The sequence below is a fragment of the Pomacea canaliculata genome, linkage group LG9 (assembly GCF_003073045.1).
Source record: "Pomacea canaliculata isolate SZHN2017 linkage group LG9, ASM307304v1, whole genome shotgun sequence".
NCBI classification, from domain to species: Eukaryota; Metazoa; Mollusca; class Gastropoda; order Architaenioglossa; family Ampullariidae; genus Pomacea; species Pomacea canaliculata.
In genome coordinates this window covers 25643251-25669362 of record NC_037598.1, presented here as the reverse complement: position 1 = coordinate 25669362, position 26112 = coordinate 25643251, and the positions used below count along the sequence as shown (strand labels likewise).

General features: G+C 42.2%; 2 protein-coding genes and 1 long non-coding RNA gene across 4 annotated transcripts; 2 read left to right on the top strand and 1 right to left on the bottom strand.

Moving 5' to 3' along the window:
* The first annotated feature begins 1513 nt into the window (after positions 1–1513).
* LOC112571570 lies at positions 1514–10151 on the top strand. Of its 2 annotated transcripts, XR_003100851.1 has the most exons (10): positions 1514–1764; positions 1973–2071; positions 2409–2459; positions 4077–4097; positions 5069–5294; positions 5429–5502; positions 7005–7161; positions 7439–7524; positions 9496–9705; positions 9829–10151. It is a non-coding gene; the product is annotated as an uncharacterized LOC112571570 (long non-coding RNA). The 2 variants fall into 2 exon arrangements; XR_003100850.1 differs by lacking the exon at positions 4077–4097 and having other exon boundaries at positions 1518–1764.
* A 6484-nt stretch (positions 10152–16635) lies between these two features.
* On the top strand, positions 16636–20480 carry LOC112572996. The gene is made up of 3 exons (XM_025253028.1): positions 16636–17182; positions 17341–18014; positions 20433–20480. The coding sequence occupies exons 1-3, from the start codon at positions 16636–16638 to the stop codon at positions 20478–20480; spliced, it is 1269 nt and encodes a 422-aa protein (XP_025108813.1).
* A 207-nt stretch (positions 20481–20687) lies between these two features.
* Positions 20688–25955, bottom strand: LOC112571569 (PI-PLC X domain-containing protein 3-like). The gene is made up of 3 exons (XM_025250645.1): positions 25827–25955; positions 24334–24477; positions 20688–23684 (listed from the first exon to the last, which is right to left on the bottom strand). The coding sequence occupies exons 2-3, from the start codon at positions 24461–24463 to the stop codon at positions 22840–22842; spliced, it is 975 nt and encodes a 324-aa protein (XP_025106430.1). The 5' UTR covers positions 24464–24477; positions 25827–25955; the 3' UTR covers positions 20688–22839.
* Positions 25956–26112: the final 157 nt, after the last annotated feature.

Sequence of the window (26112 nt, the reverse complement as noted above, 5' to 3'; positions counted from 1 at the left end):
AGAAAAAGAGAAGAATTATGACCGTGACCTTATTGTTTCATTTTCTGTAAGGTGACCAGACGTTTAGTCACCGTCAAAAACGTCGAAAAAAGTGATTTTTGGACATTTTATAGACTTGCCAGAAAGCCAGAAAGCGGACACCGATATTCAGGCGGGACACGAGGTCAAAAGCGGGACTGTCCCGCCAAATGCGGGACGTCTGGTCACCTTATTTTCTGTGACTTGCAGCTTCACCAAAAACTGACAAACATTCCTGTTGGCCCACAGTGTCAGCGACACAAGATGCAAATTCAGAAACTTTAAAAGCAATTTCCACAAAGTTCAGCTACACACACTATGATCATTAAATTTGTGATTACAACTGACCAAACACAAATTTTCAACATGCAGAATTTGATGATTTTTCAAGTTTTAAAATTTTTTCCAGGATTTATATAAATGAACATTGGGAAAAGACTTTGTAGGATAAGACAACCCAGTTCGGAGAATTACGTAAGCACGAGACCAGAGTTCAGTCCCTTTGTTCACCCCTCTAGTACAGCTTCTCGTGACTTTATTTAACGGCTGACATGTCCAAAAGCTTGCAGTGCAGAATGCTTCATTCTTTCGATACCACTCTTGTAGCAAGTTATCTTCGCCGTGTGGTCAGAAGTCGCAAAGTCCTGACACCACTGAGGACTTCACATTCATTTTCCAACCATACTTAAAAGCCAGCATAGTTGATATGCTAATTTTCCTGGGTCAGTCGCGCGTAGGTCGGTTGATGACGTAGACAGATGGGGGACGTTTTTGAGAGCCCGGACACATTTCTTCTCACAATCGGCTTCATCGGTCGGATTTCAGGGTGGAAAAGCAGGTCGTGTGAGGTCGCAGTCACTACCAAAGGAAACCTTAGGTGACACTGACTCCAATTACAGACATGTTACAGCCATACTAAAAAGTAAAATGTCTTCCCCTCCCCTACACACACCTCTCCACACTCTCATCTTTCTTCATCTTTTCCTCCTCGGCACATACAGGTACGCACGCATGAACAGACTCGAACAAAAAAGCAGAAGTAAGGAGAATACTAAATCTCTCTATCGCCCTGTGTTGACATCATAACAGTCAACATGTAATTCAAATATTAATTCTGCAGGTGTATCTCACATTTCACAAGTCTTGTGGTCGGGATTCTCATCCGCCGGGCAAAAGCATTAAACGGTAAACTCTACAATCGTTTGGTAAAGTTTAGAAGCTGATTTCACACACACTCACACACACTTTCTCTCTTCTTTTGATGCATGCAGTCCTCCTGCTGTCGCATTCTCATCGTGTGTGTACACGTGCGTGTGTGAGGGGACAGAGACAGACACATCTTCAGTCAGACTATCAAATGTCTACCGACGATTACTCGAAAGCTTTGTCCTTAACCGACCTACCTGTCAGACACCAGTCTGTTCTACTCCCGGGTGGCGAGGCTCACACCATCATATCGAGTTACTTTCCGACACAGTGAACAGCGAATCAGGCCCGTGACACGGTGAGGACGAACTGAGACATGTTTCTCATACCCCGTCTCCTTGAGGTGGAGTGTACTGGACTGATTTCTTGAGTTAGCGGTGTTGAAACTCAGACAGACCCAGAACTGTCAATAACGGGTACATCCTGGACTCGGGGTAACTTGACACCCGTCCCTTGTTTGTGTCTGAATATCGGGGAAACTGTCTGAGAACTCGGAGCCATGTGTGACAGGCTAGGACCCTGCTGACACCGAATTCATAGGTGAGTGTGATGGGTTAGTCTCATGTTAGTCTCACCTGAGATTCGAACCGTTCTTACAACATGCTCAGAGCCATGTCTGGCCAGTTGTCTTCAGCCACCTGACAATCTGTACATAGAATGAGGACTGACCTCTTTAACAGACAGAAGAGGTTATGTGCAGGTTAAAGTTCTCACGCCTCTGTTCGTTCTGTTTTTCTGTCTTTACAAGGAGGCGGCGGTCATGCATCTTCGCACCAGCCTTGTCCACTGGACTTCCTTGGATAAAAATGCGAGAAAATGAAGGGAATCAAAGGATTATATCTTAGACGTGAGTTCTGTGTGTGTTGTTTGTGTGTCTGTGTGATAGTATTTGCGGCAAGAGAACGTTTATGCGCGTGATTGTATTTCCTGACTGTATGCCTGACTGCATGCATGCGTGTGTGTGTGTGAGAGAGAGAGGACTGTAGGCGTGTGTATATGTGTATTTATGTTTCTGTGTATGTGTGTGAAGTATATTGGTGGCCTGCGTGTGTGTGTGCTTACAGCTTGCTGTATCTTGTGGGCCGCCATGTTACATACATATATATCACATCCTGTGCTGTACCCCGGGTGTGCTCATTGTACCTGACTTTGCCAACTTCGCTCTTTTGTCCTCTGTTGTGCAGTTCTCATTACAAGCATTACAAGTTTTCTCGTTACCCTCACAATATTCAAAAGTAAGTACTTGGTGTTTCTTTTTAATTTTTTCTTTACTCTGAATTTATCTTAGTCCATTAACCAGGAAGCGAATTTAAAAATGAGCGTTACAAATTGTTTCTCTGCGCAGTTGTGGATGGCATTTATGGCATCGTCTCCTATTAACTCTTATAAAGACATTTTATTTTGTGTGGGTGGGTGTGTGGGTGGGTGTGTGACACAGAGAGAGCCAATCTAAAACTGGTTTCACCAGTCGAAAAGAAAAAGCGTGAAAAAAATGTCCATGTGGCAGCATCCCCCCCCCATTTAATATGATGTTCTTTGCGTCTAATGAGCATTGCACATCTCTTGTGTCCATGTTACATCCTTGGTTACAAAGCAAGGTCTAGGAGGTACTACTGTATCAAAGAAAGAACAAACAACCATGGGCCCTGAACGACATCCTAGATCTCTGTTAGGACCTTGAAGAGAAAGAAAAAGCAAATCCGAAACAGCTTCCAAATATGAAGAAGTGAACTGTGCCATCAGGAGAGGGATGAAGGTAGCTAGGCAGGACAGGACTGAGGCCCAATGTCGGACCAGGGAAGGAGAGACTCCGGCATAACCAGTGAAATCTCTCGCACAGTGTTACAGACTTCACAAGGCATTCGACAGTCGGGGTCTCATACAGGGAGCATGAGGCAAATGGCTTTGCACGTGACCCAATCTCTACACTCGTAGAACACTAGGATCTCTCTAGTTGCAACGGTAAAGCGGCGCAAGATGGGCTGGTGTTCATGTGACCCCAGATGACGTTTTGTCGATCACTATCCTTCAAGGTATCCTGGAAGAAGGTCAGTCAGCAACGCGGTGCTAAAGCAAGAACTGGCTCATGAACGCGAAGGACTGGATGGTCATCCTGCAGGGTCTGCTCACCGTCGTCCACGACAGGAGAGAGTGGCGGGCCTTGTCAGCTCCCCTGTCCATCCACGTGCTCCCACAGCGACTGACTGACTGAAGGGTCATACACTGCGTCACATCCTTGGTTATGCGTCATACATTACGTCGGCTGTTTGACTGCTAAGCTTCCTCCATGACGTCACGTGCTTAGTAAACGTCACTCACAGCTTCACGTGCCTAGTTAAGAAGGTTCCCACATCATTTGACCACGTCATGCCATGTTACGCCAATCATTCCGTCACACGTTAAGCTATATTTAAACGTCGTGCGTTACGTCACGCCAGCCCTTCCACACACGTTAAGCTATATGTTAAACGTCGTGCGTTACGTCACGCCCAGGGCCAGTAGAACAGGTGATTTTCTGACACCGCTAGAGTTACTGCACATTACGCAGTGCGTAAAACAAGGAGTCAACGCTTTAATGTTTATCTACACCGTAATGAAAGTAAACCTGACGTTCTAAACGTCACTGCCTAACATTTAAGCCCAGACCGTCACTTGGCTTTTCCTTTAAATCCTTGTAGGACAGCAATAGGCAATAAACAGTAGATGATAGGCAATAGACAGTAGATGATAGGCAATAGGCAATAGACAGTAGATGATAGGCAATAGGCAATCCCGTCTAGTCAGTCTTTGATACGTCCAAGACGCCATTGCAGGAAATATCTACATTTTGAGAATTTTTGTTTTTATTTCAGATCGCCATAGATGCTCAGAAGGTCAGAAGTGTTTACATCCAGATATGTGGCTTTGTGAAAATAACCTTAACGGCCGCTCTTAACAGGACAAACGTTGGCGAACCTTTGATAAACATTTGGTACAGGTGTAAAGGTCACAGGACACCAGTGGTTCTGGGCAAACACTTGCAGTATGGGAACAACATGTTTGTCTAAGTCCAGACGTCTCTACCACTACACTGACATTACTTTTGCCAGTATAATGGAACTTACTAATACTTCGGTGAGGGGGGGACGTTTCTCTGCCCTTTGCCCTGTTAAGAACGGCATTAAGACAGTATTCACGATGTATTAAGTCTGCACATACTAGTGGCTAGTGTTTCCTGTCAAACTTTCCTTAAACCAGTTTTCCAGTAATTAGCTAATACACAATACCATATCTATATATGACATACAAAAAATGATTTATAATTTGGCAAATGTTTGGTTTCATGACAGTCAGAAATACGAAACATGGCGTTCAGTCTACACGACACTTTCAGGTTTCTCCAGTGCACCGTGAAGATTGATAGACGCTGAGGTGGTTAGAGAAAAGGTGGCAGGTTAATGTCAGAGAATGGATGAGTCACGCCATGCTGGTCCTGCTAACTGCCACTCACAACATGCCAGATTATCGAACTTTGAGGCAGTTCGCGTGCGCAACGATGAGGCGCTTGTCATCAATACACACATTGATGATTGGCTGGCCTGGAGTAACATCTCGGCCACGCTCGTCTTATGCTGTATGTGTATACAAGTACAACACCTTCTTACAACACCTGTTCATAGCATCACTGCTTTGCCCTGAGATGGGAGCTGCTGGCCCCACCCTCATCTTCCCTTGTCTTACACTGACACTCCTGGTATTGACAAACAAACTTGTCCCCTTGAGAAATTGTTTCCACCTTGACAGAGACCTGTCTCAGCTTGGCAAACTTTGTTTATATTGACAAACAAATTTGTTTTGCCTTCAGCTGGACAGACGCGGAGCAGCGTCAAGTCGCTTGACCCTGACAATGAACTCCGCTGTGACGTCATCTCGGGACTCTCCAACACGTCTCTCCCAACCGCCTACGTCATCACACCCACCTACGCGCGATTGACCCAGGAAGTGGATTTACTGCGCATGTGCTATACTCTGGGGCACACGACAGGAGTTCACTGGATTCTTGTTGAGGATAATGAAACAAAACCTCCGTGGTATGCTCTGTGTGTGTGTATAATGTTACAGCTCCACATAACCATAATAATTGTCCTCGTGATGGAACGAAACATTACAGTCACGTGATCGTCACCCTTTTTATCACCTGACCCCACCTATTTGTTGTTTACAGGTGAGCAAGCTGCTGAATAACTGCAAAGGGGTTAACAGCACACACCTGGCCGTCAAAAGTCCCCAGTCAACAAAGTAGGAGTGATTTTTTTTTCTCATTTCTTCTCTAACGGCTTTTTTTCATTAACTCTCTGTCTGCTCCTGACTTCCCTCCAGCCTCGCTTTCCCCACTTTTACCCCCCAACCTCATCCTCTGTGTGTCCCTCCTTCCTGTATCTTTTGATTATTCTTGTTTAGACGTGTTTGTTGTGTTATTGTGTCTCATTCCCTTTCAAGCCCGAGCGTCACACTGAGTGGTGGTCACGCTTGATGTTTCACAGACTGACGGCTCGTTCTTACTGCCAGAGACATAGTAGTTGTTCACAATCTACCTTTGTGCACGCTGCTCGTGCCAGTCTGTCCATCACATTTTTTCCCGGTTGTTGTGTACATGAATATTCATTTTATATGTTCCTCTGACATGAGCCAACCAGTCCCAGTCCTGTCGTTGAACAAACGCAAAAGCTGATATACCTAGCTTTGGTTTATGCTTGTACATACATTTTCTTCAACTTTTTTCCTATAATTTTCTGCTCAAATATTTACATACTCGATGGGTATTAGGCAAATTTTTTTTTAGAATCTTGCGCTGGCAGCAACCATTGGTGTCCGTGGTCTCCAAGAATTTGACTCCCGTAGAACTGCTGAAGAGGGCTTAAAACAAAGTGAGGGTGTAGAGAACAGGCGAGACCTAGAGCCCACCAGGCTTGGAGGCGACCGCGTTGCACACGAATTCGTTTGTTTACCTCCAAATATTTCCGCTAAAGAAAAGTCTCGGAGTTTGTCCAAGTCTGACATTACTGCGAGACGAGAAGGTTAAACAGTTTACATATCTGTTGTCTAGTCGTTTGACATGTGGTCTTGTTGACATGTAGTCTTGATGACATGTTGTCTTGTTGACTATTGTGTTGTTGACATGTTGTCTAGTCGTTTGACATGTTGTCTTGTTGACATGTGGTCTTGATGACATGTTGTCTTGTTGACTGTTGTCTTGTTGACATGTTGTCTAGTCGTTTGACATGTTGTCTTGTTGACATGTAATCGTGCAGTCTTGCTCTCTTGCTGGCTTTTGATCGACATATGCACACTCATTCAGTCCTCGTGTTTCTTGGCTGATGTCCAGTATAGTGAACATCAGTCCTCGGGTTTGTTGACAGATCAACACATTCATATTTATTTCCCTTGTCTATTGACATCTCTGTCATTATACTCTGTGGCAAGTCTGTTGACTGCTCCCTCTACCAATATATTTAACATCCGAATGCCACCAGAAGAATCATGTTCAGTCCTTTTATTTGTTCACATTACCTTCTATGCAGTCCATATTGTGCTGATAATATGACATTGCGCAACACCCAACATCTTGCATTTGCTTGCACGTGACAGAACAGTCACAATAAAACTGTAAACACTTTTAATAAACAAACAAAAAAAAAACTCGTGCACACACCTGCCATGAAAATATGTTAACATGAGGTTAGAAAGCATCATTCAAGGGTATCTCACATCTAACAACGGGTATGTATGCTCACAACCAGGACACCCGGCAAGAAGCCCCCCACGCGTCACCGAGGGGTGGACCAGAGGAACCTGGGTGTGGCCTGGCTCAGAAAGTGCGTGCTACCCACGTCACGAGAAGGCGGCGCTTACTTTGCTGATGATGACAACACCTACGACATCAGGGTCTTCGACGTGGTCAGTACCCGGTTTTTGAAACTTTCAAATATTTGGTCTTTTGCCAATATGTAAATTTTACAGCGTCCGCATCTCAACATTTTAATGGCCATTGAATCAGTTTCAAGGAATTCATCTGTGTCGAGCACAATTAATAAGTCTCAGTTCGCGTGCTCTACATTGTAGACTTGGTAGAGAATAATTATTGATGTATAATGTGGTTTCGTAGATAGAAGATTGCTCGAATACCTCTAATCAGATACAGGTGAACAACAGGTGTTCTGTACGGTGTTTGCAGGTGCGACGGACCGTCAATGTATCCATGTGGAAGGTGGGTCTGGTGGGTGGACTTTACAAGAAGGACCAGTATGCAAGGGTGGAAAGGTGAGTAAAAACAGAAAACTATACACACATACTTAGCAATGACAGCCGACACTTTTGTCACTTCAACCTGTCCTACCCAAAGATCTTCACGTTTCACTTGTTGACTCACTTCTCAGTCATTTTCACTCTTCACCGGCTGCATCAAATAATTTCTCAGCCATCTCCACTCATCAGTGGGAGAGTCAAACATGTCTTCCCATTTCTGGGAATCAAGGAAGTCCTTTCTTCCAAGGGTCAAAATCTTCTCGCTACCTCTTCTCACAGTAGTGACGTCAGAACAGGTGACAGTTTGCAGGTGTGGGGGTCTGATGTTCACGTGTTCACGGCGATGTCCACTGGTGGAGGTGAACAGCTTTTCTAGATGTGTTCATACTGTACTAGTCATCGTGTCTGTATTTTTTGTTGTCGAGGGCTTATGTGACTTTTACTGGCCTCAATCCAACTGTTTTATGACGTCAGGAAAACGTTGAGTGGCCTTATAAGCTGGACGACGCGTGTAAAGATTTAGTGGGATCTGTGTGCAATCTTTGTGAGATCATCTCGTCCACCCCCAGCGCCACTTACCATTGTGACTCGATCAGCGAGCTTTAAAAGTTTAAAAGAAGTTTAAACTGTGAATAAAATCTTCAACAAAAAAGAGTATTAAGAATACTGTGTCACGAACTCTAACTTAAATTTTTGTCAGCCGAAACGAGATCGCCTCATTGTCACAAAAAAGACAAATACCAGATCGTCGACATTTGAAAAAAAAAGAAGAAAAGACTAGAACTTTTCGAGAAAGCCATAGACAGTTGCTAATTTGACCTTAGATAAACTAAATCACGGAGTTGTTGTTGATGTTATTCTTTGTTGTTGTTGTTGTTGTTGTTGTTGTTGTTGTTGTTGTTGTTGTTGTTGAATAGGACTGAGTAGAAATGTGAAACCTGTCAGTTCATAAGGGAGAAATACCATAGTAGATATGAATAATAAAAATATGACACTCCTTATCTTCCATCGCTCATGATCAACTACAACAATAATTGTGTTCTAGATACATAAAGGTGGATACTGATGTAGTACAGAGTATATTTGACTTCTGCTTCTTACTTGCTTGTAAACCGTGTGTGTTGGTGGTGGTGGGGGGGGGGGTTTAGTGGCTTTCTGGCTTGGTTTAAAGGGGAATGGGTTTACAAACAATTTAACTATCACAATTCCCGTGTTTAAAGTGAGGATGTCAGTCAGTGATACTTTGTCCGTTACTAGTGGCAGGTAATTTTTGTTACACTCTCAGACTTCTACAACATTCGCCATAATAAGGATGGATTGGTGCCCTTGAGTAATAGGAACACTTGAGCCCGGGGTAGCCGGGTGGCTAAGAACACTTCAATGGTTTTGAAATGTTTCCTGCACATAAAATATCCTCCATGTTACTACTTGACATCCACTAGACACCGGAAACCATCAAACATACTTGAATCATCTCTCAGTCTGCTTCCACCTTCTCTCCTGGGTCACGTGCTCACATGTCAAGGACTTTGGAGCTGGAGGGATTCTGTGTCCATAAAAAATATCAGGAAACTACACAGTAAATTCTTCTACTTTCCCTGGCAATTACAGTATCAGTTACCCTGCGAATCGCAAATTTGTTTTTAATAACTACACAGTTTTATGACATTTATTTTTACTTATTCTGAAGACGTTTGACACAAATTACTATAAGAATTTTTTTTCCCCCGTGGTGGTGGTGGAGGAGGAGGAGGAAAGAGAGCGTTGATTGGGATCACATAGTTTCTATTTGAAAATCACGCTATATAAATATAATGATAATATGTACTGTGTCTATTGTTACATGGAGACAAGGGAGCGAGAGGAAGAGTGTGGAGAATGGCCGGTCACTAAAGGACATCTGATGTATAAGATGATCATATCACATGTTGTTTTTAATTAAGATGATAATATCACATGTTGTCTGTTGACTGGGGTGGTGGGCAGGTGACGGGGTGGCGCTCTTCCGTCATCCCAGCGCGAACCTTTCGCACCGACATGTCAGGGTTCGCGGTCGCCCTCAACCTTCTCGCCACGTTTCCTGCAGCAAAGTTCAGCCATGACGTCAGGCAAGGATTTCTGGAAACATCTTTCCTGCTCTCACTGAACGTCACGATGAGGGACATCACTCCCGCTCCCGATGAGAACTGTTCCGAGGTAACTTGACCTGGTGGGCCACTCACTACAGGCTATAGTCTGTTATTGGTGTCATGATCATCCATGTGTGTAAAATATAGACGAAAGCATTAAGTATTTCTCACATTTATTTTTCTTTTTCAGGTTCTAGCATGGCACACGCAGACGAACTTACCAAGTGTAAAAATGGAGAGTCAGTTAGCAAAGAAAGTGAAGCCAGTGATTCCCCCAAAGCCAAAGTTTCAGGTAGTTGGCGACGACTATTAGACTGAAATAAGCTACATTCTCTTTGACTGCATGTGATTAAAAAACTGACTTGTATGCAAGGGCAGAGTTTGTCGCAGACTTTGTGCTGTAATGACCAAAATGTTTTTAACCATTATTTCTACAAAGTTATTTCATATTTGAATTTTCTGGAAAATGTAAGCTTGTAGGAACTCATGTGAAGTAAAGAGCTTGAATGTATGCAAATTTCTTTGTGTACCATGTTTGTAAATCAAGTCTGGGAGCCACATGATTTTCTTAACATTGTGTTTTAAACTTGAGGTAAAAACAAAATGTACATTGGTGGCATACTACAGGTAAACTTAGAAATACTTTCTTATTAAGCGCACAGAATCCGGCAAGTTGCATTGCTCAGGTAATGTGTCTGGCACAATTTTTCAAACAGAGTTCTGGAGAAATAAAAATCCCATAAAATCGTTAAATGAGTGATTAACGTGAAGGAGTGCATAGAATGTTCACTGGGGCGGAAGACTGGCCCTGCTGGCGCGAGTTCCCCTTTGCAGTGCTCCATTAGGTCTTCCCTTGTGACTGGTAAACAAAAATTATCTCGATGCTAGTTTGAAGATGAACTAAACTGCAAGCTTAATGATGGATTTTACTGGTGTTGAAGCTAATTCAAACACTCTGAGAGAACACTTTCACTTTAAAAAAATTTTTAAATTTAAAAATTTTTTTACAATTTCCTGAACACAAAATTGCAGGGTCAAAAAAAAAAAAAAAGCTCATAACACCATAGCCCTTAAATATGTTAATTTTCTTAAGAAAACATTTCTAATACATCTACAGTCAATGCTTTCTTAAATGCATTATGGTTCCAATATATATGTACATCATGAAAAACAGATTGTTTCCCCCTAGATATACCTGGGAGATTCAAAAGGTAACAGCAGCATGCATTTAACGCCTGTAAATGGCATAAAGTGAGTGCGAGCAGGAACACATCATTCGTCCACATATTCCCCAAATAAAGATGATTCATTTGTTGTGTCACTCAACTAGCATCTGTATTCCTGTAAATAATTTTCATGGCAGCTCCTTTTACTTAATCATCTACAACCATGCAATGGTATCCGTCTGTGAATAAATGATTTCGTAATCGTGCATTATGGCAAACCCAGCTCCATGACTGATATCCAAATGTACAGCCATTCGAGACACCATTTCCAATTGGTTTTCTCTACTCAGTGCATCTGTCCTGTTTATGTTTTCTTATGTGTGCAATGTTAATTACCACGTTAAACTGTTCTACCCACCAGCAAACTTTTCACTGAGTTATGCTGCATCATCTATAGTGAGCCAACATTCCATGATAAATCTCTACTTCTAACCCCCCCCCCCCCGAAAAAAATATAAAAAAAATCAAAAAAAAAAAAAAAAAAAAAAACAGTCTTTGCTGGTGCAACTCTGCAATGGAGGCTCCATTTTTCTGCCCTCATGGCTGCTACTTAACTATAGGTAGAGTGCTGTACTGTGTCCAGTCAAACTCAAACAGGCAATGTATGGGGATTTCACTAGCTTCTCTCAGTTCTAATTATCACATAATTTAAAAATTCCCTTTACTTTTTTTATTCTCCCTTGTGTATCAAGAATACAAAAATTACTGTGGTTTTATTGTAACTGCTTTTCCTCTGTCCACAGGGAAATCTTGGAAAACATCCCAATACAAATATTCTTAAAAATAAAAACAAAATAAATGGCAGTCCCCCTCTAGCTGAGCAGATAATTAAATGTTAAGCACAACATATGTTTAGAATTTGACATACCTCATCAAATAGTTCAATGCTGACAACAGTGTTCAGGTTGTTGACGAAGAATATTTTTCAATTTTCAGGTTGAGATTTAACAGTAAATCCAATAAACTTGAACTTCAGTCTTTTACAGTGTGGATCATTATTATGCGAAATGTTAACCTAATATTGCATTTACCTGATAAATTATCACATTTTACACATCCTGTGCTGCCTGATATTTTTGTATTTCATATTAGAGAACTGTGACATAAACAACACTTCATACTGCAACAAAGTTTTCTTATTTACACCTTATACACAGTAAAAAATTAAAATGTATCACAAACTATAACATGCTGCCATGCATTTCATTTAAAACAAAATCAACAAAATATATCCAGTAAATTGAAAGTATATGTCATCTTCAAGATTTTTAAAATGCTAAATACTAAAATGATAACATAAAACAGACATCACATAAAACAATTGAAACCTGTATTAAAACTCAAAGCAGCATGGAATGTTGAATCCAGCTCAGAATTTATCTCAGTTTAGTACTTACAGCTTTCAGAGATCAAAATTCTGTTTTAAACAACACTGATGCATAAAAGTCTTTTAATAGCAATAATAATAACAACAATACTTGTTTATTTATAGATCTTGAATATAGACTATTCTTCCTATCAATCACTAAAATTAAACCCACCACAAAGGCCACTACTAGATTGATAACATAAAGCAGGAACTAAAATGCAAGCATTTATAACCATTTGTGCTCACTGCATTGCTTATCCATCTGATGACAGCTGAGCTATATTCTGCATGCACCAGATGCTGAACTGTACTTTTCAATAGGAGGTGCAGTGTCGGTCTACGTAAATTTATAGAAAAAACAATTACTTTTGTTCAAAACAAATTCTGTATTACTTTTTTATTCTATGGACCCAGCATCAGTTCCTATAAATTTGAAGGAGTGGTCTCTATGATGAGGAAAAATATTCTCTATATTACAATTAAAAGAAAATGAAAGTGAGGCAAAAAGAACTTGTTGGGTGGTGGTGGTGTGTATGTGTGGAGGAAAAGACAGACTGTCAGCAACTTTCCAAAAGTATACAAATAGTAATGATTGAGTTTTTGAGCAAAAAATGAGCTATAGAATGGTAGGCTGATTTTGCAGATGTGTAATTGGTCCAATGGTGGATGCAATGCCAGTAATCCTGCATTAAGCGTTCCATTTGCTACCTCCTAACAAGCAGTGATATCGCATACAAGTTACAGGATGATTTGCTAAGACACTCAATGTAGCACAAAGACAGATCTTTTCAATGTCCTGTCCAATGTTATGAGCATGAGTAGTGTGTACAATGTATCAAGCAGCTGCTTTTGAAGTCCTTTTAACAATAAAACAATAAAAAGAGCATTTATGCAGCACACTTCTTCCCCGTGTAGCTACCTCATTGCTCTGTACAGAAGAGAAATATGAAGGACATTAAATGGAAGCACTGGGAAATAATAATTGTGTCAAGTATAAGGACAACAGATGCCCAAAGTCTAGTGCTGCTTTCACACAAATCAAAATATTGTATTTGAATGGTTCAGAAGACATTACAAACTAATGTATGCATTCAGCTGTTTACTCCAAGCTGAAAAAAGTACAATTTGTAGTCCTATGCTTAAACCAAACAAGCAGCCACCACAACAGTAGAAAATGCAGACTTCAAAACAGTACATCACAGATTCAATACAGTTAATATGGCAGGATGAAGCACCCCTGTCACAGAGACATACCAAATTAACAAAAATTAAAAAAAAACAGATCAAAGGAGGTCAAAAGGAAGTCTGCAGATCTACGTCAATATAGATGTCTTGGTCAAAACTTTTTTAAAAATGGAAGCCATCAAGAAGGGAGGGGACATCACAGCCAAACATCCGAAAAGAAACAAAAAAATCAGCAAGCGCGCGCGGTCACATCTCGCCTCTTATGCTGCGCGCATCAGGTGGAGAAAGTGGAGAGAAGAACAGGAAAAAAAGGCGGCCAATACTACATTCAACATCGCTGTGCCCTCTACTTGTATACACTTTGCGTATTCACAGATAAAGAAAATTTTACGGGCAGTAGTATGCCGGAATTGTGTAGTAGGTCGAATGAAGAATGGATGTCATGATAACTGCATCATCCAGTGTGACAGCTGCGGCTCTATAGCACTTTTATGACGACCATCGAAACTAGACCTCAATGACAGGCTAAAATTGTGAGTGTAACGTCAAGCTGAAGTTTCTTTATTCCGTTTACTCGGCGGCTGGCCTGCCTCCTCTCCCTCAGCCCGAGCAGCTAAAAAGCACAGGAAAATTGGTGTTGGTGTATTTCTGGGTACAAATCCTGAACAGATTTGTATTGTATTGTACAAGTCCTGACCAGACTTGGGAGTTACCAGATTTGTTTGTGTCTTTGTATAACATTGACCCTGCTGAGGTGAGTGTATATCTTTGATGATTTTTTTTGTGAGCCTGGGGCTAATGTTGAAGAATGGGGAAATTTCTGATGAGTGTGATATATTAGTGTATAGTTTATGAATATGGTCTAAAATAGTTGAGAGTTCAACTTGCATTTGGCTAAAGATTGGTTCTGTTTTTTCTCTCCACGTGACCCTAATGAATTGAGATAAGTCTCTGCTCTAATGAACCCCATTGGTCACACTAGACACGTGTTTCCTCATTGGCTAGCCTCATCACATGATATCGAAGGCGGCCCTGACAACGGCCATCAAAAATATCAACAATGTCAAAAGCCGCAAAGAAACATAAAAAAATCAGCAAGCGCGCGCGGTCACTTCTCGCCTCTTATGCTGCGCGCATCAGGTGGAGAAAGTGGAGAGAAGAACAGAAAAAAAAAAAGGCGGCCAATACTACATTCAACATCGCTGTGCCCTCTACTCGTAAACACTTTGCGTATTCACAGATAAAGAAAATTTTACGGGCAGTAGTATGCCGGAATTGTATAGTAGGTCGAATGAAGAATGGATGTAATGATAACTACATCATCCAGTGTGACAGCTGCGACCATCGAAACTAGACCTCAACGACAGGCTAAAATTGTGAGTGTAACGTCAAGCTGAAGTTTCTTTATTCCGTTTTCTCGGCGGCTGGCCTGCCTCCTCTCCCTCAGCCCGAGCAGCTATAAAGCACAAGAAAATTGGTGTTGGTGTATTTCTGGGTTGTACAAGTCCTGACCAGACTTGGGAGTTACCAGATTTGTGTGTCTTTGTACAACATTGAACCTGTTGAGGTGAGTGTATATCTTTGATGATTTTTTTTGTGAGCCTGGGGCTAATCAGCAATGAGGTCTCCCCCGCAGGACCTCTAGAGTACCTGTCCAGTGCCTTCTGTTATTGGTATTCATAATTGTCGTCAAACGACTGCAAATCATAACTATGAATAACACAGCACAAAGGAAAAAGACCTCTTCTAAGTCGTCAGCTAGTCGTTATGAAATGGCTGACGACTTAGCCGATATCTGTCTAGTGGTTGAAGAGAAGAAAATTTACGTTAATCAACATATACTTATGATAAATTCGCCAGTATTTCGAACAATGTTCACGGCAAACTTCAAAGAAAAAGACTCAAAAGAAATACCCCTACCGGGAAAGAGGTAAATACAATCATTGAACTCTTGGACCACATCTATCCCGGAATTATTAACTTCAAAGATGACACCCTTGAAAATTACTAAAGTTAGCCGATGAGTACGATGTCGACCAGGTATTTGACAATTTTAAAGAGCATGTCAATGGCATTATTGAGGATGAGCTGTCGATCGGCCAAACGCTGCTTTATCTTGGCGTTGTAGAAAAATATCCAAGGCTCAGCTGCTTTAGACGAAATCTAATAGATCTAGCAAGCAAAATACCAGGTCAGAAAATGCGGAAGAGTAAGTTTTTTCGAAGGGTGCCGGCCACAGCTATGAGGGACACCTTGTTAAAGCAAATCGTAGAATATGGCCAATCTATTCCACTTAATATTAATAAAGCAAAAAGGAGAAGATTTGCAGTTGATAAACAATGACTACCGAAAAACAGAACGGTGGAGACGTATGACGTAGGAAGATGGCGGATGGGTGGAACCTACTTTGTCTTCGGTCTTGCCTGATGGGTTATTGCTGCCTACCTAGGCTTCGCTGTCGACTTTAATTTGAAGCGTACCTAGCTACAACAGCTTGAATGTGCTGCTCTTTCATTCTGGTGACCTCGGTTTTGGTTCTGTTATGTGGGAGATGATCAGTGGTGACCGTTCTTTGCAGACTCATCTTTACCTTCGTTCAATGGATTGTTTGTCGTCGTTCTGCTTCAGACAGTTCGTTACCAGTCCGCTGCGTTTCTACGTCATGGTACATTGTCGTCACTGCTGACATCACCGCGTGACGGAGTAGAGACCGAACTATAACACTGAACCACTTCATGCTGAGCTTTTGAACTGTGTATATCCAACACCAGGTTATTGGCAATTGTTGCCCTTTCCATCCATCCGACCATAATTACTATAATTAATAACCACCGTATACGTCAAGATACGTCCCCGGAGGATCATTACCTTGTCGAGGTCGAGGGGCTAATGTGTATCTATGTCCCTGAGAGCTATACCGGACAGGGTCACCCAAGCCGGGCAGGTCAAAGGGTAGATACCAGACGAAATATGATCCCTGGTCATCCAGGTTGGGGGTTGGGCACAGGGCTAACAACCCTGTCCCGTAAAAAACACTCTTGTTACGGAAACAGTGACAAAGAAAACCAACACCAATTTGCGCGATGGGCTCCCAGAGGCATCGCGAGATCCTTGTATGACTGTCAGTAGCTAAAGCCGAAAGGAAACTACTGGCATGAAGATGGAAGTCTTGAGCGCCAAATGTAAGACCAGAATAGGCTTCTGGAATGTACGCACCATGTATGAAACAGGCAAGTTAGCACAAGTTACAGCCGAGATGAGGCGTTACAACTTACACATCCTTGGAGTAAGTGAAAGCAGATGGACAGGTTCTGGAAGAGTAAAGACCCAGACCGGAGAGACAGTGCTGTATTCTGGCAGAGAGGACAACCAACACCATGAGGGAGTAGCCATAATCCTGAGGAAAGGAACGGATAAGTGCCTAATAGAGTGGAAGCCGATCAACAGCAGACTGATTACAGCCAGAGTGAGAGGGAGACATGGCAACATGACCTTGATCCAGTGCTACGCACCAACCAACGATGGCGATGATGAGGCGAAGGACACCTTTTACGATCAATTGCAAGCAGAAGTAAGTGCAGCACCCCATCATGACCTGTTGATTGTGATGGGCGACATGAATGCCAAAGTTGGGAACGACAACACCCATGTACAGAGAACTATGGGCAGGCATGGTTGTGGCTGCATGAACGAGAACGGAGAGAGGCTAGTGGAGCTATGCACTATGTACAACCTGGTGATTGGAGGAACACTATTCCCTCACCGTAAGCTAACATCCATAAGCTAACATGGTGCTCACCCAATGGTAGGAACAGTAACCAGATCGACCACCTAATGATCAACGGCTCCTGGAGACGTTCCCTGCTCGACGTCAGGGTGAGAAGAGGAGGAGATGTTGGAAGTGACCATCACCTTGTTGTAGCAAACATAAAAATGAAACTGCGAAGTACAGGACGCAAGTCAGCAGCACACAGACGCTTTGATGTGGAAAGGTTGCAGGACCCCAAGCTGAAGATTGCCTTCACTCTTCAAGTGAAAAACAGATTTCAGGCACTTGCAGACATGACAGACATTTGCGAGGCAGACGCAGAAAGCATAAACCAGAGATGGGACCTTGTGAGAACAGTGTACCAGAAAAGCAGCGAGACTAGTCTTGGACTGAGAGGAACTAAGAAGAAGGAATGGATAACACCAGAGACGTGGAAGGCGATAGAGGAAAGAAGAGACCTTAAAAAGAAGGTGGCTAGCACCAGATCTGAAAGACTGCAAGAGACATTCAAACTAGAGTACAGAGAGATGAACCGGAAAGTGAAGCACTCGGTGAGATCAGACAAGCGTGCCTACCTGAACAACCTAGCAAGTGAGGCCGAAGAAGCAGCAAGAAAAGGAGAACAAGGAAAGCTGTACAAGATCACCAAGACGATTAGCGGCAAATTCCACAGCACCAACAATGCCCCAGTCAAGGACAAGGGAGGGAAGCTGCTAACGACAGAGATAGAACAAGAAGCACGCTGGGCCGAACACTTCAGAGAGATCCTGAACAGACCACCACCTTCCAAAGAAGCCGACATACAAGAAGCCATTGAGGACATAGACGTTAACATTGCCCCACCAGAGAAGCAGGAAATCATCACAGCGATTAAGTCCTTGAAGAACAGAAAGGCACCAGGTCAGGACAATCTGAATGCTGAATTATTCAAGGCAGACCCGGAACTGGCAGCCAACATCCTGCAACCCCTATTTACCGCAGTATGGGAAGGGAAGCAAGTCCCAATTGACTGGATCAGAGGAGTGATAGTCAAAATCCCAAAGAAAGGATCTCTTAGCGACTGCAACAACTGGCGAGGAATAACTCTCCTGTCCATCCCGAGCAAGATTATGACAAAGATCATCATCCAACGAATCTCAGAGGCAGTGGACACACAACTTAGAGAAGAACAGGCTGGTTTTCGTAGAAGAAGAGGATGCACCGACCAGATATTCGCACTACGCAACATCATAGAACAGTGCACAGAGTGGCAGAGGCAGCTCTATATTAACTTCGTAGATTTCCAGAAGGCTTTTGACAGCATCCATAGAGAAAGCCTTTGGCGCATCCTGAGAGCATACGGAATACCAATGGAAATTGTACTGCTGATCAAAAGCTTCTATGCGAACTTATCATGCTGTGTTGGAAACAGTGACATCTACTTTGAGGTCGGGACCGGAGTGAGACAAGGCTGCGTGATGTCTTCCCTGCTCTTTAACCTTGTCATTGACTGGGTAACGCGTCATACAACGGAAGATGAACCAAGGGGCATACGATGGACACTCTCCATGAACTTAGAAGATCTAGACTTTGCCGACGACCTGGCCCTGCTGTCACACACCCACCAGCACATGCAGGAGAAGACGACTCGCCTGCAAACTTTTGCGCAGCAGGTCGGACTGCACATCAGCCGGACAAAGACAGAAGTGATGACCCTGAACACCACCAATCCAATACCGATCAGCATAGAGGGAGAAGACCTGCCGATGGTTGAAAGCTTCACCTACTTGGGCAGCGTGGTCACGCAAGATGGAGGAGCAGGCCATGACATCCAGAGCAGACTGAGCAAAGGCAGGGGCATCTTTTGTAGCCTACGCAACATCTGGAAGTCGACACAGTACAGCATCAATACCAAGCTGAGACTTTACCAGAGTCTGGTCATGTCCACTCTACTGTATGGCTCGGAATGCTGGCGAATGACTGACAGCGACCTCAACAAACTGTCAGTCTTCCACACCAAAAGCCTGCGAAGAATCCTGAGCATCTTCTGGCCAAGGACAATCTCCAACGAAGCACTACTTGCCCAGTGTGGGCAGGAGAGTATGGCCACCATCCTGTTGAAGAAGCGATGGCGCTGGATTGGTCACGTCCTCCGAGGCGGGAGCAACTCCATCACAAAAACTGCCTTACACTGGACTCCAGAAGGAAAGCGCAAGCGAGGTCGGCCCAAGATCACCTGGCGCCGAACTGTGGAGGCAGATATGAAATCCCTAAACCTCAGCTGGGGTACTATGGGGAGTCTAGCCCAGGACAGGCAAAAGTGGAGGACCTTTGTCGCTGCCCTACGTTCCGACCGGCATAATGGGCAATAATCTAATCTAATCTGGGGCTAATGTTGAAGAATGGGGAAGTTTCTTATGAGTGTGATATATTAGTGTATAGTTCATGAATATGGTTTAAAATAGTTGAGAGTTGAACTTGCATTTGGCTAAAGATTGGTTCTGTTTTTTCTCTCCAGGTTTTTTTCTTTTGGATTTCTTTTGGTGTTTTGTGTTTTTCTCTTCTGTTTGTTCCTATTCTTCGTATCCACCTGGGGTTACTGACCAACGCTGAGTTGGATAGAACTTCAAGAAGTGAAAACTCTGTGTTACTTTCACGTGGATGTATTAGTGTATGTTAGAAGTGGAAACATTGTGGATTTTGAGCTGTTCAAGTGGAGACTTTGTGACATCAGTCCATAAATACACGTGACCCTAACGAATTGAGATAAGAAGTCTCTGCTCTAATGAGCCTCCCCATTGGTCACGCTAGACACGTGTTTCCTCATTGGCTTAGCCTCGTCACATGATATCGAACGAGGCCAACAACAACAACAACGAAGCCTCTAACAGCAAAACAGTAAAGAAATGGTGAAAACAAAGCAGACAGCTCAAGTTCGAGTAGCGAAAAAACAAAAGGGAAGGAAGCGCATTGGAAAGCGCGAGCGCACAAAAAGCGCAAGACATGCTGCGAAAATAAGGTGGAACAGGTGGGCCGAAGAAAAAAATGTGGCCAGTCAACAGAGTTTCAATACTGCTGGGCAATGCTCCTCCATATCATCTGACAGCGTTTCAAGCTACACCAATATAAAGGATCCACTGGAAAAATTCTCAATGAATATGAGAGAAATAATCAACCTGTTACGCTTTGCAGTATGCAGTACCTGCCAAGACGGTGAAATACATTTATGCTGCCAGTACGGATAGTTTAAAGATTTGATCATGCAGTGTGAATCATATGAATACAAGAATGTCATCAAACGCAACCCTGAATAACAACTGCAGGATGTGCTGCATTCAAGACATCACAGCCAAACATACATGAGGGGCATGACCCGAAGCCAATCAAGACTGTGAAATAATATCAGGAGAGACACTAAGAATATTCTTCTCAAACCAGTTTGGCTAAGAGACGTCATTTAGCTCCATGTATTTTTGTAAATGGTTTTTTGTTTTAGTTAGGAAAAAGTAATTGAAAATTGAAAAGGGAAGGTGGTAAAAACACCTGTTAGTGGGCTGTCAGTGTCAACAGCCTGAGGCCTGCCGAGCCGGCTGGTCTTTGTGTTAATTAAGTTTGTGTTGATATGTTGTTTGTTGGAAGAACAATGGAAAGAGTGTAGTATTGTTTTGGATGTGTGTGGTATGACTGGGTTTTTTTCTCCTTGAAGGGAGCGGGAGGAGGAATAGTCTCCTCTGTCAGTGCGCGGTTTTTGTTTGTAACCAATCTTGACGGACTTGGTGTTGGTGTATTTCTGGGTACAAATCCTAAACAGATTTTGTATTGTATTGTACAAGTTCTGATCAGACTTGGGAGTTACCAGATTTGTGTGTGTCTTTGTATAACATTGAACCTGTTGAGGTGAGTGTATATCTTTGATGATTTTTTTTGTGAGCCTGGGGCTAATGTTGAAGAATGGGGAAATTTCTGATGAGTGATATATTAGTGTATAGTTTATGAATATGGTCTAAAATAGTTGAGAGTTCAACTTGCATTTGGCTAAAGATTGGTTCTGTTTTTTCTCTCCACGTGACCCTAACAAATTGAGATAAGAAGTCTCTGCTCTAATGAACCTCCCCATTGGTCACGCTAGACATGTGTTTCCTCATTGGCTTAGCCTCGTCACATGATATCGAACCTTACCAACGATCCAACGAAGCCTGTCAGCAATACTAAAGAAATATGGTGAAAACAAGAAAGGCTGGACCAGCAAAACAACAACTCGCAAGTAAGAAGTTCAGACCGCGAAAGCCCACAAAACGCGCACGTCATGCCGCCAACATCAGATGGCTGAAAGAAAGACTTGCGCATAGTCAACATACTGGGCCATCCATATCATCTGACTACACGTACAGTAGAAACATGAAATTCTCAATGCGCAAAGTGAACGATTTTCTCCGATACACACTTTGTGGTACTTGCCAAGTAGGGCTATTATATTTAGCATGCTGGCAGGACGGATGGTTGAATGTATTTTTCATACAATGTGATACCTGCCATTTCATAAGAATCATCAAGTAATAACACGTACCATCGAAACTAAAGAATTAAAGAAGGGGAGCCACCATCTCGCCGAAAAAGAAGTCATCCAACAACAGGTGCCGTTGAAGGGACTGACATGTGTTAGGACCTGTTTAGTGTGTTTTGATTTATTTATGTTCCTCGTCTGAAAGGCAATGTAGAGTGCAGGTGACAATATTAATGGGGGCTCTGTCCGGGATTTTATAGGCAATATATTGTCGTTTCAGACGAGGTTAGAAATTTTTTTTTATTGTATTGGAACTTAGTGTTGCTTTAAACAGTTTAAATATTGTGTGTGATATTTTATTTGTGTCATGGCTACTGGACTCGATCCAGAAGAGCTGAAGGAAATGCCTTTCCAAGAGAAAATGTCTGTAGAATGAGAGGGGGATTCCGGTAAACTTCAGAGATGGACGTCTGAAGCTAAGTTACTTGCCACAGAGCTTGGTCTGACAGGGGATGAGTTGGTCAAGTTCATAGCGGCCAGCAACAACGAAGTCAACTGAAGCCTCTAACAGCAAAGAAATGGTGAAAACAAAACAGATAGAATACCGAAAAAACAAAAGGGAAGAAAGCGTATTGGAAAGTGCAACCGAGTGAAACGCACAAGATATGCTGCGAAAATAAGATGGAACAGGTGGGCCGAAGAAAAGTTCGCAGCCATCAGTTAACAGAGTGCTGGGCCATCATGCTCCTCCATATCATCTGACGGCATTTCAAGCTACACCAATATAAAGGGTCCACTGGAAAAATTCTCAATGAATATGAGAGAAATAAACCACCTGCTTCGCTTTGCAGTATGTAGCACCTGCCAAGACGGAAAATTACATTTATGGTGCGAGTATGGATGGTCTAACGATATAATTATTGAATGTGACGAGTGCCGGTTCCTGAGACTGTCAAACGCAACCCCCAATAACAACTGCGGGATGGGACATCACAGCCAAACATCCATGAGGGGCATGACCCAAAGCCAATCAAGACTGTGAAATAACATCAGGAGAGACACTAAGAATATTCTTCTCAAACCAGTTTGGCTAAGAGACGTCACTCTCACATACAAATAATTGCTTTACAGCCTTAAAACTGCAACCATCTAAAATTAAATACTCCATGCTATTTGAAGTTTAAGCTGATGACGGTAGGAATGAACAGATTTGTTTCCACAAAATCTGCTATGCAGATATTTAGGCCATGCTGACCTGCAGTCTTGCTGGCTACCCAGTCCGTGAAAGTTGATGTGGCAGGCACACTTATCTTCTTTAATGTTGTACATAGATGTTTTGCAACTGTGTTGTAGCTTGGGGTCACTACCCCTTGTGCCACTGTAAACTGCCAGCTAAAAGCTTTGGTCTTATACCAGTTTTCTAAGAACTCCACCATTATCTTCACATCGTCAGTGTCTGCCCATGGAGCAACAATAGCACTACTTGGCCACAGTCCAGCTTCAGTGAGAAAGTACCCTGCCTGGTAAAAAACAAACACTCTGTGTGGTGTAGCATACAGACTCCTGAGAGAAATATCCTGGGGCTTTGTTGCGATGAAGTACGAGGGCACCAGCTTGTCTCCAAAAAAGTCTTGAATGAGGTCAATCAGCTGCTTGTGACTGTCTGCTGTCATGTTGTAAAAATGGTTAAAATCCAGGAGCACAACTTCCTTTGGATGCACATACAGAAAAGATAGGACAGAAAGGAGAAGATTTCGGATTCGATGCCCATACAAGCCATGCAGAACAAAGAACTCTCCAGATGATCCAGGCTTCACACATGTCCGAATGTCAAAGTATCTGATTCCAGCCTGAAGCTGCTGCAGGACATCCAGTGACTGTGTAAGTGACCAATCACAAGTGACTCGCTTTCCTAGGCAGCAAAAACTGTCGGCAAATAATCTCACTGGGCGGGGCATGTCCATGGCAACTGGAGATTTTTCATCCAAATAAAAAGCAAATGAGTCATGAGAGCCTGTACAAACAAACAGAAATTACAAATTTATTATTGAAAACATCCTCTGCAAAGCAAAACAATTTTCTGAGATAGTAACAGGCGTCAAAAGTTTAGTGTACTGGTGATATCAGTTAATTATGTACTAAAAGGTCAGTAATTATAATTAAAAAACAAAGTACAGACATTACATGATAACTATAATACTACGAAGATAGTAATGCTGATCTTAATATCTGTTCCTCACCTAATCCTAAACTAACAGTCTATTCGGAGCAAGCTATAAACAGTTGTATATTAAAAGCTTCATAGCATTCACCAGTAGGTTTGAGTCTTCTTACTTTCTCTTCACTGCATGCTATAAAAAGAATACATCTGTACTCAAAAACCTCTCTTATATACTGCCTTATATACTTTTCTTGAGTGTCATGGTTCCACCAACCATATCGATAATATGTTTTCAATTCTCTTCTTCTTGTCCTCTTCGTGCATCAGGTTGCACATAAGGCCTCGACCAGAGTCCGCCACTAATGTCGATCGGCTGAAACCCGCTTTAGGTGACCCCATGTCCAGCCCTTTCCTTTTATCTCCCTTTCCACTGTTCGCCTAATAAATCCAGTGTAATAAATGGCTACTGTTCTTATGAAGTTAGCAGCATTTATATATGCACCTGGTATGGCCACTTGCGTCAGAGGACGATCAAGCACATGTTCAGGTAAGAGTGACATCCAGTCACTTGACTTCCTCTGTATCGTCTCCATTAGCTGCTGAGACAGGCTTTCACAGGCCAGCTCTGTCATCTTTGCATTAATATCTGTACAAAAGAAAAAAAAACAGGCATACATGTTAAATATTTTGTACACAGAGCAATAAACTGAAAAGCAATCAAAATTCTTACATCATCTGCCTCTCCCATTTGTGCACATTGCCTGCAAATGCTTAACAAACATGAACTCACATCTTACCTTCCAATTACAGTTCACATGAGATGTGCTCTCTGCACCTTCTGAGACCGCTGTGCATGTGTGAAATTACTAAGTCCTTTACTGGGAAACAAAACTGTATGAGTAAGGCTAAAAACAGATGCCCATGGCAGGGTCATTCTGTAACAAACTAATTATCAGATGATGTCTAACGTGAAGTATGCAACTATGTACAGTAGCACCTGACATACATTTGCTCTGACAGATTCCTGCTCTGCCCCTGATGACTAAGACACTAAATTTTACCAGCTATTATATTCAGTGATTACTATATGAAAATGTACTTCATGACCAACCCTCATAACTTTATTTAAAATTAAGCCTTGAAAAATTACCTTGTTCTGTATAGGGTTTATCTTTTAAAATTGTTTAAATAGTAATCAGAATCAAAGCTAAAAGAGAAGAAGCTTCAGAACTGTTCAAATCTCAGTCATACTTGATGGCCTTTAGAACAAAAAAATTTATCAACAATGTCATGAATAGCAGGTCGCCTTCGCAAACTGTTTTTTTTTTTTTTTTTTGCTATGTTATCACAAAAAAGGACACAGAAGACTTAAGTATGTGAACATAAATTCAACAGAACAAGCGAAGCTATGTATGGTCCGTCAAGAATGTAATTCTCTTCATTAATTATAGCTGACAGAGCCTTGGGCAAGGAAGCTTGTGAAGTGTGTCATGTGTCATGTGCTTCATCTCTCGCGCACACACACATTCTCCAGTACTGACGATCGGAAACTGGAAGTTAATCCGATACTGCGATGAGTGACAAGCTAAGGATGTCTAAGGATATGGAAGAGCAAAGACGTTGCACAAGAAAGCAACAAAATCACTGGAGAACAAAGCAAACAGCCTGCCAGGCGCTGCCTCGTTTCCATAGTTAATACCATAGGTATTAAACCATCATTACAAATACTATAATTACAAATATAGAGTATTTCAACAATTAATTGTGCTATTGTGGCATGGATGATGATAACAAGCATCAAATATGATCAACTTCCACACTACATCACGAACTTAATTTGTGGCTACATCACCTTCCACACTGAGTAGGAAGCATTGCAGGCGAACTAAACTATGATAATAAACAGGTAGCATGCTTTGAGAATGTGAGACAGCAAAAAGCTGTCCATAGAAAAAAAAATTTTAAAGAGACCAGACACTTATACACACTCTCTACCTTCAGTTGTTAGCAGGAAAACTATCACACCCACGGATCTTCGTTTATTTAGGTCCGTGGCTCAACCGCCAACAGGACAAAACCTGGTTTGGAAAAAATTTAACTTTTCCGGTATGTGTCAGAGGGAGTGAGAAAAATATGGATAGAGGTCAGGTAAAATGTGAGTTCAACTTTCGATTTTCATCATTGACTATCATCCAGACAGTTAGAATTGCGATTTTAAAAAATGCCAAATTATCGTGGAACAATACAGATTTGTTTCATTTTGTGACAAAATTTATTAAAT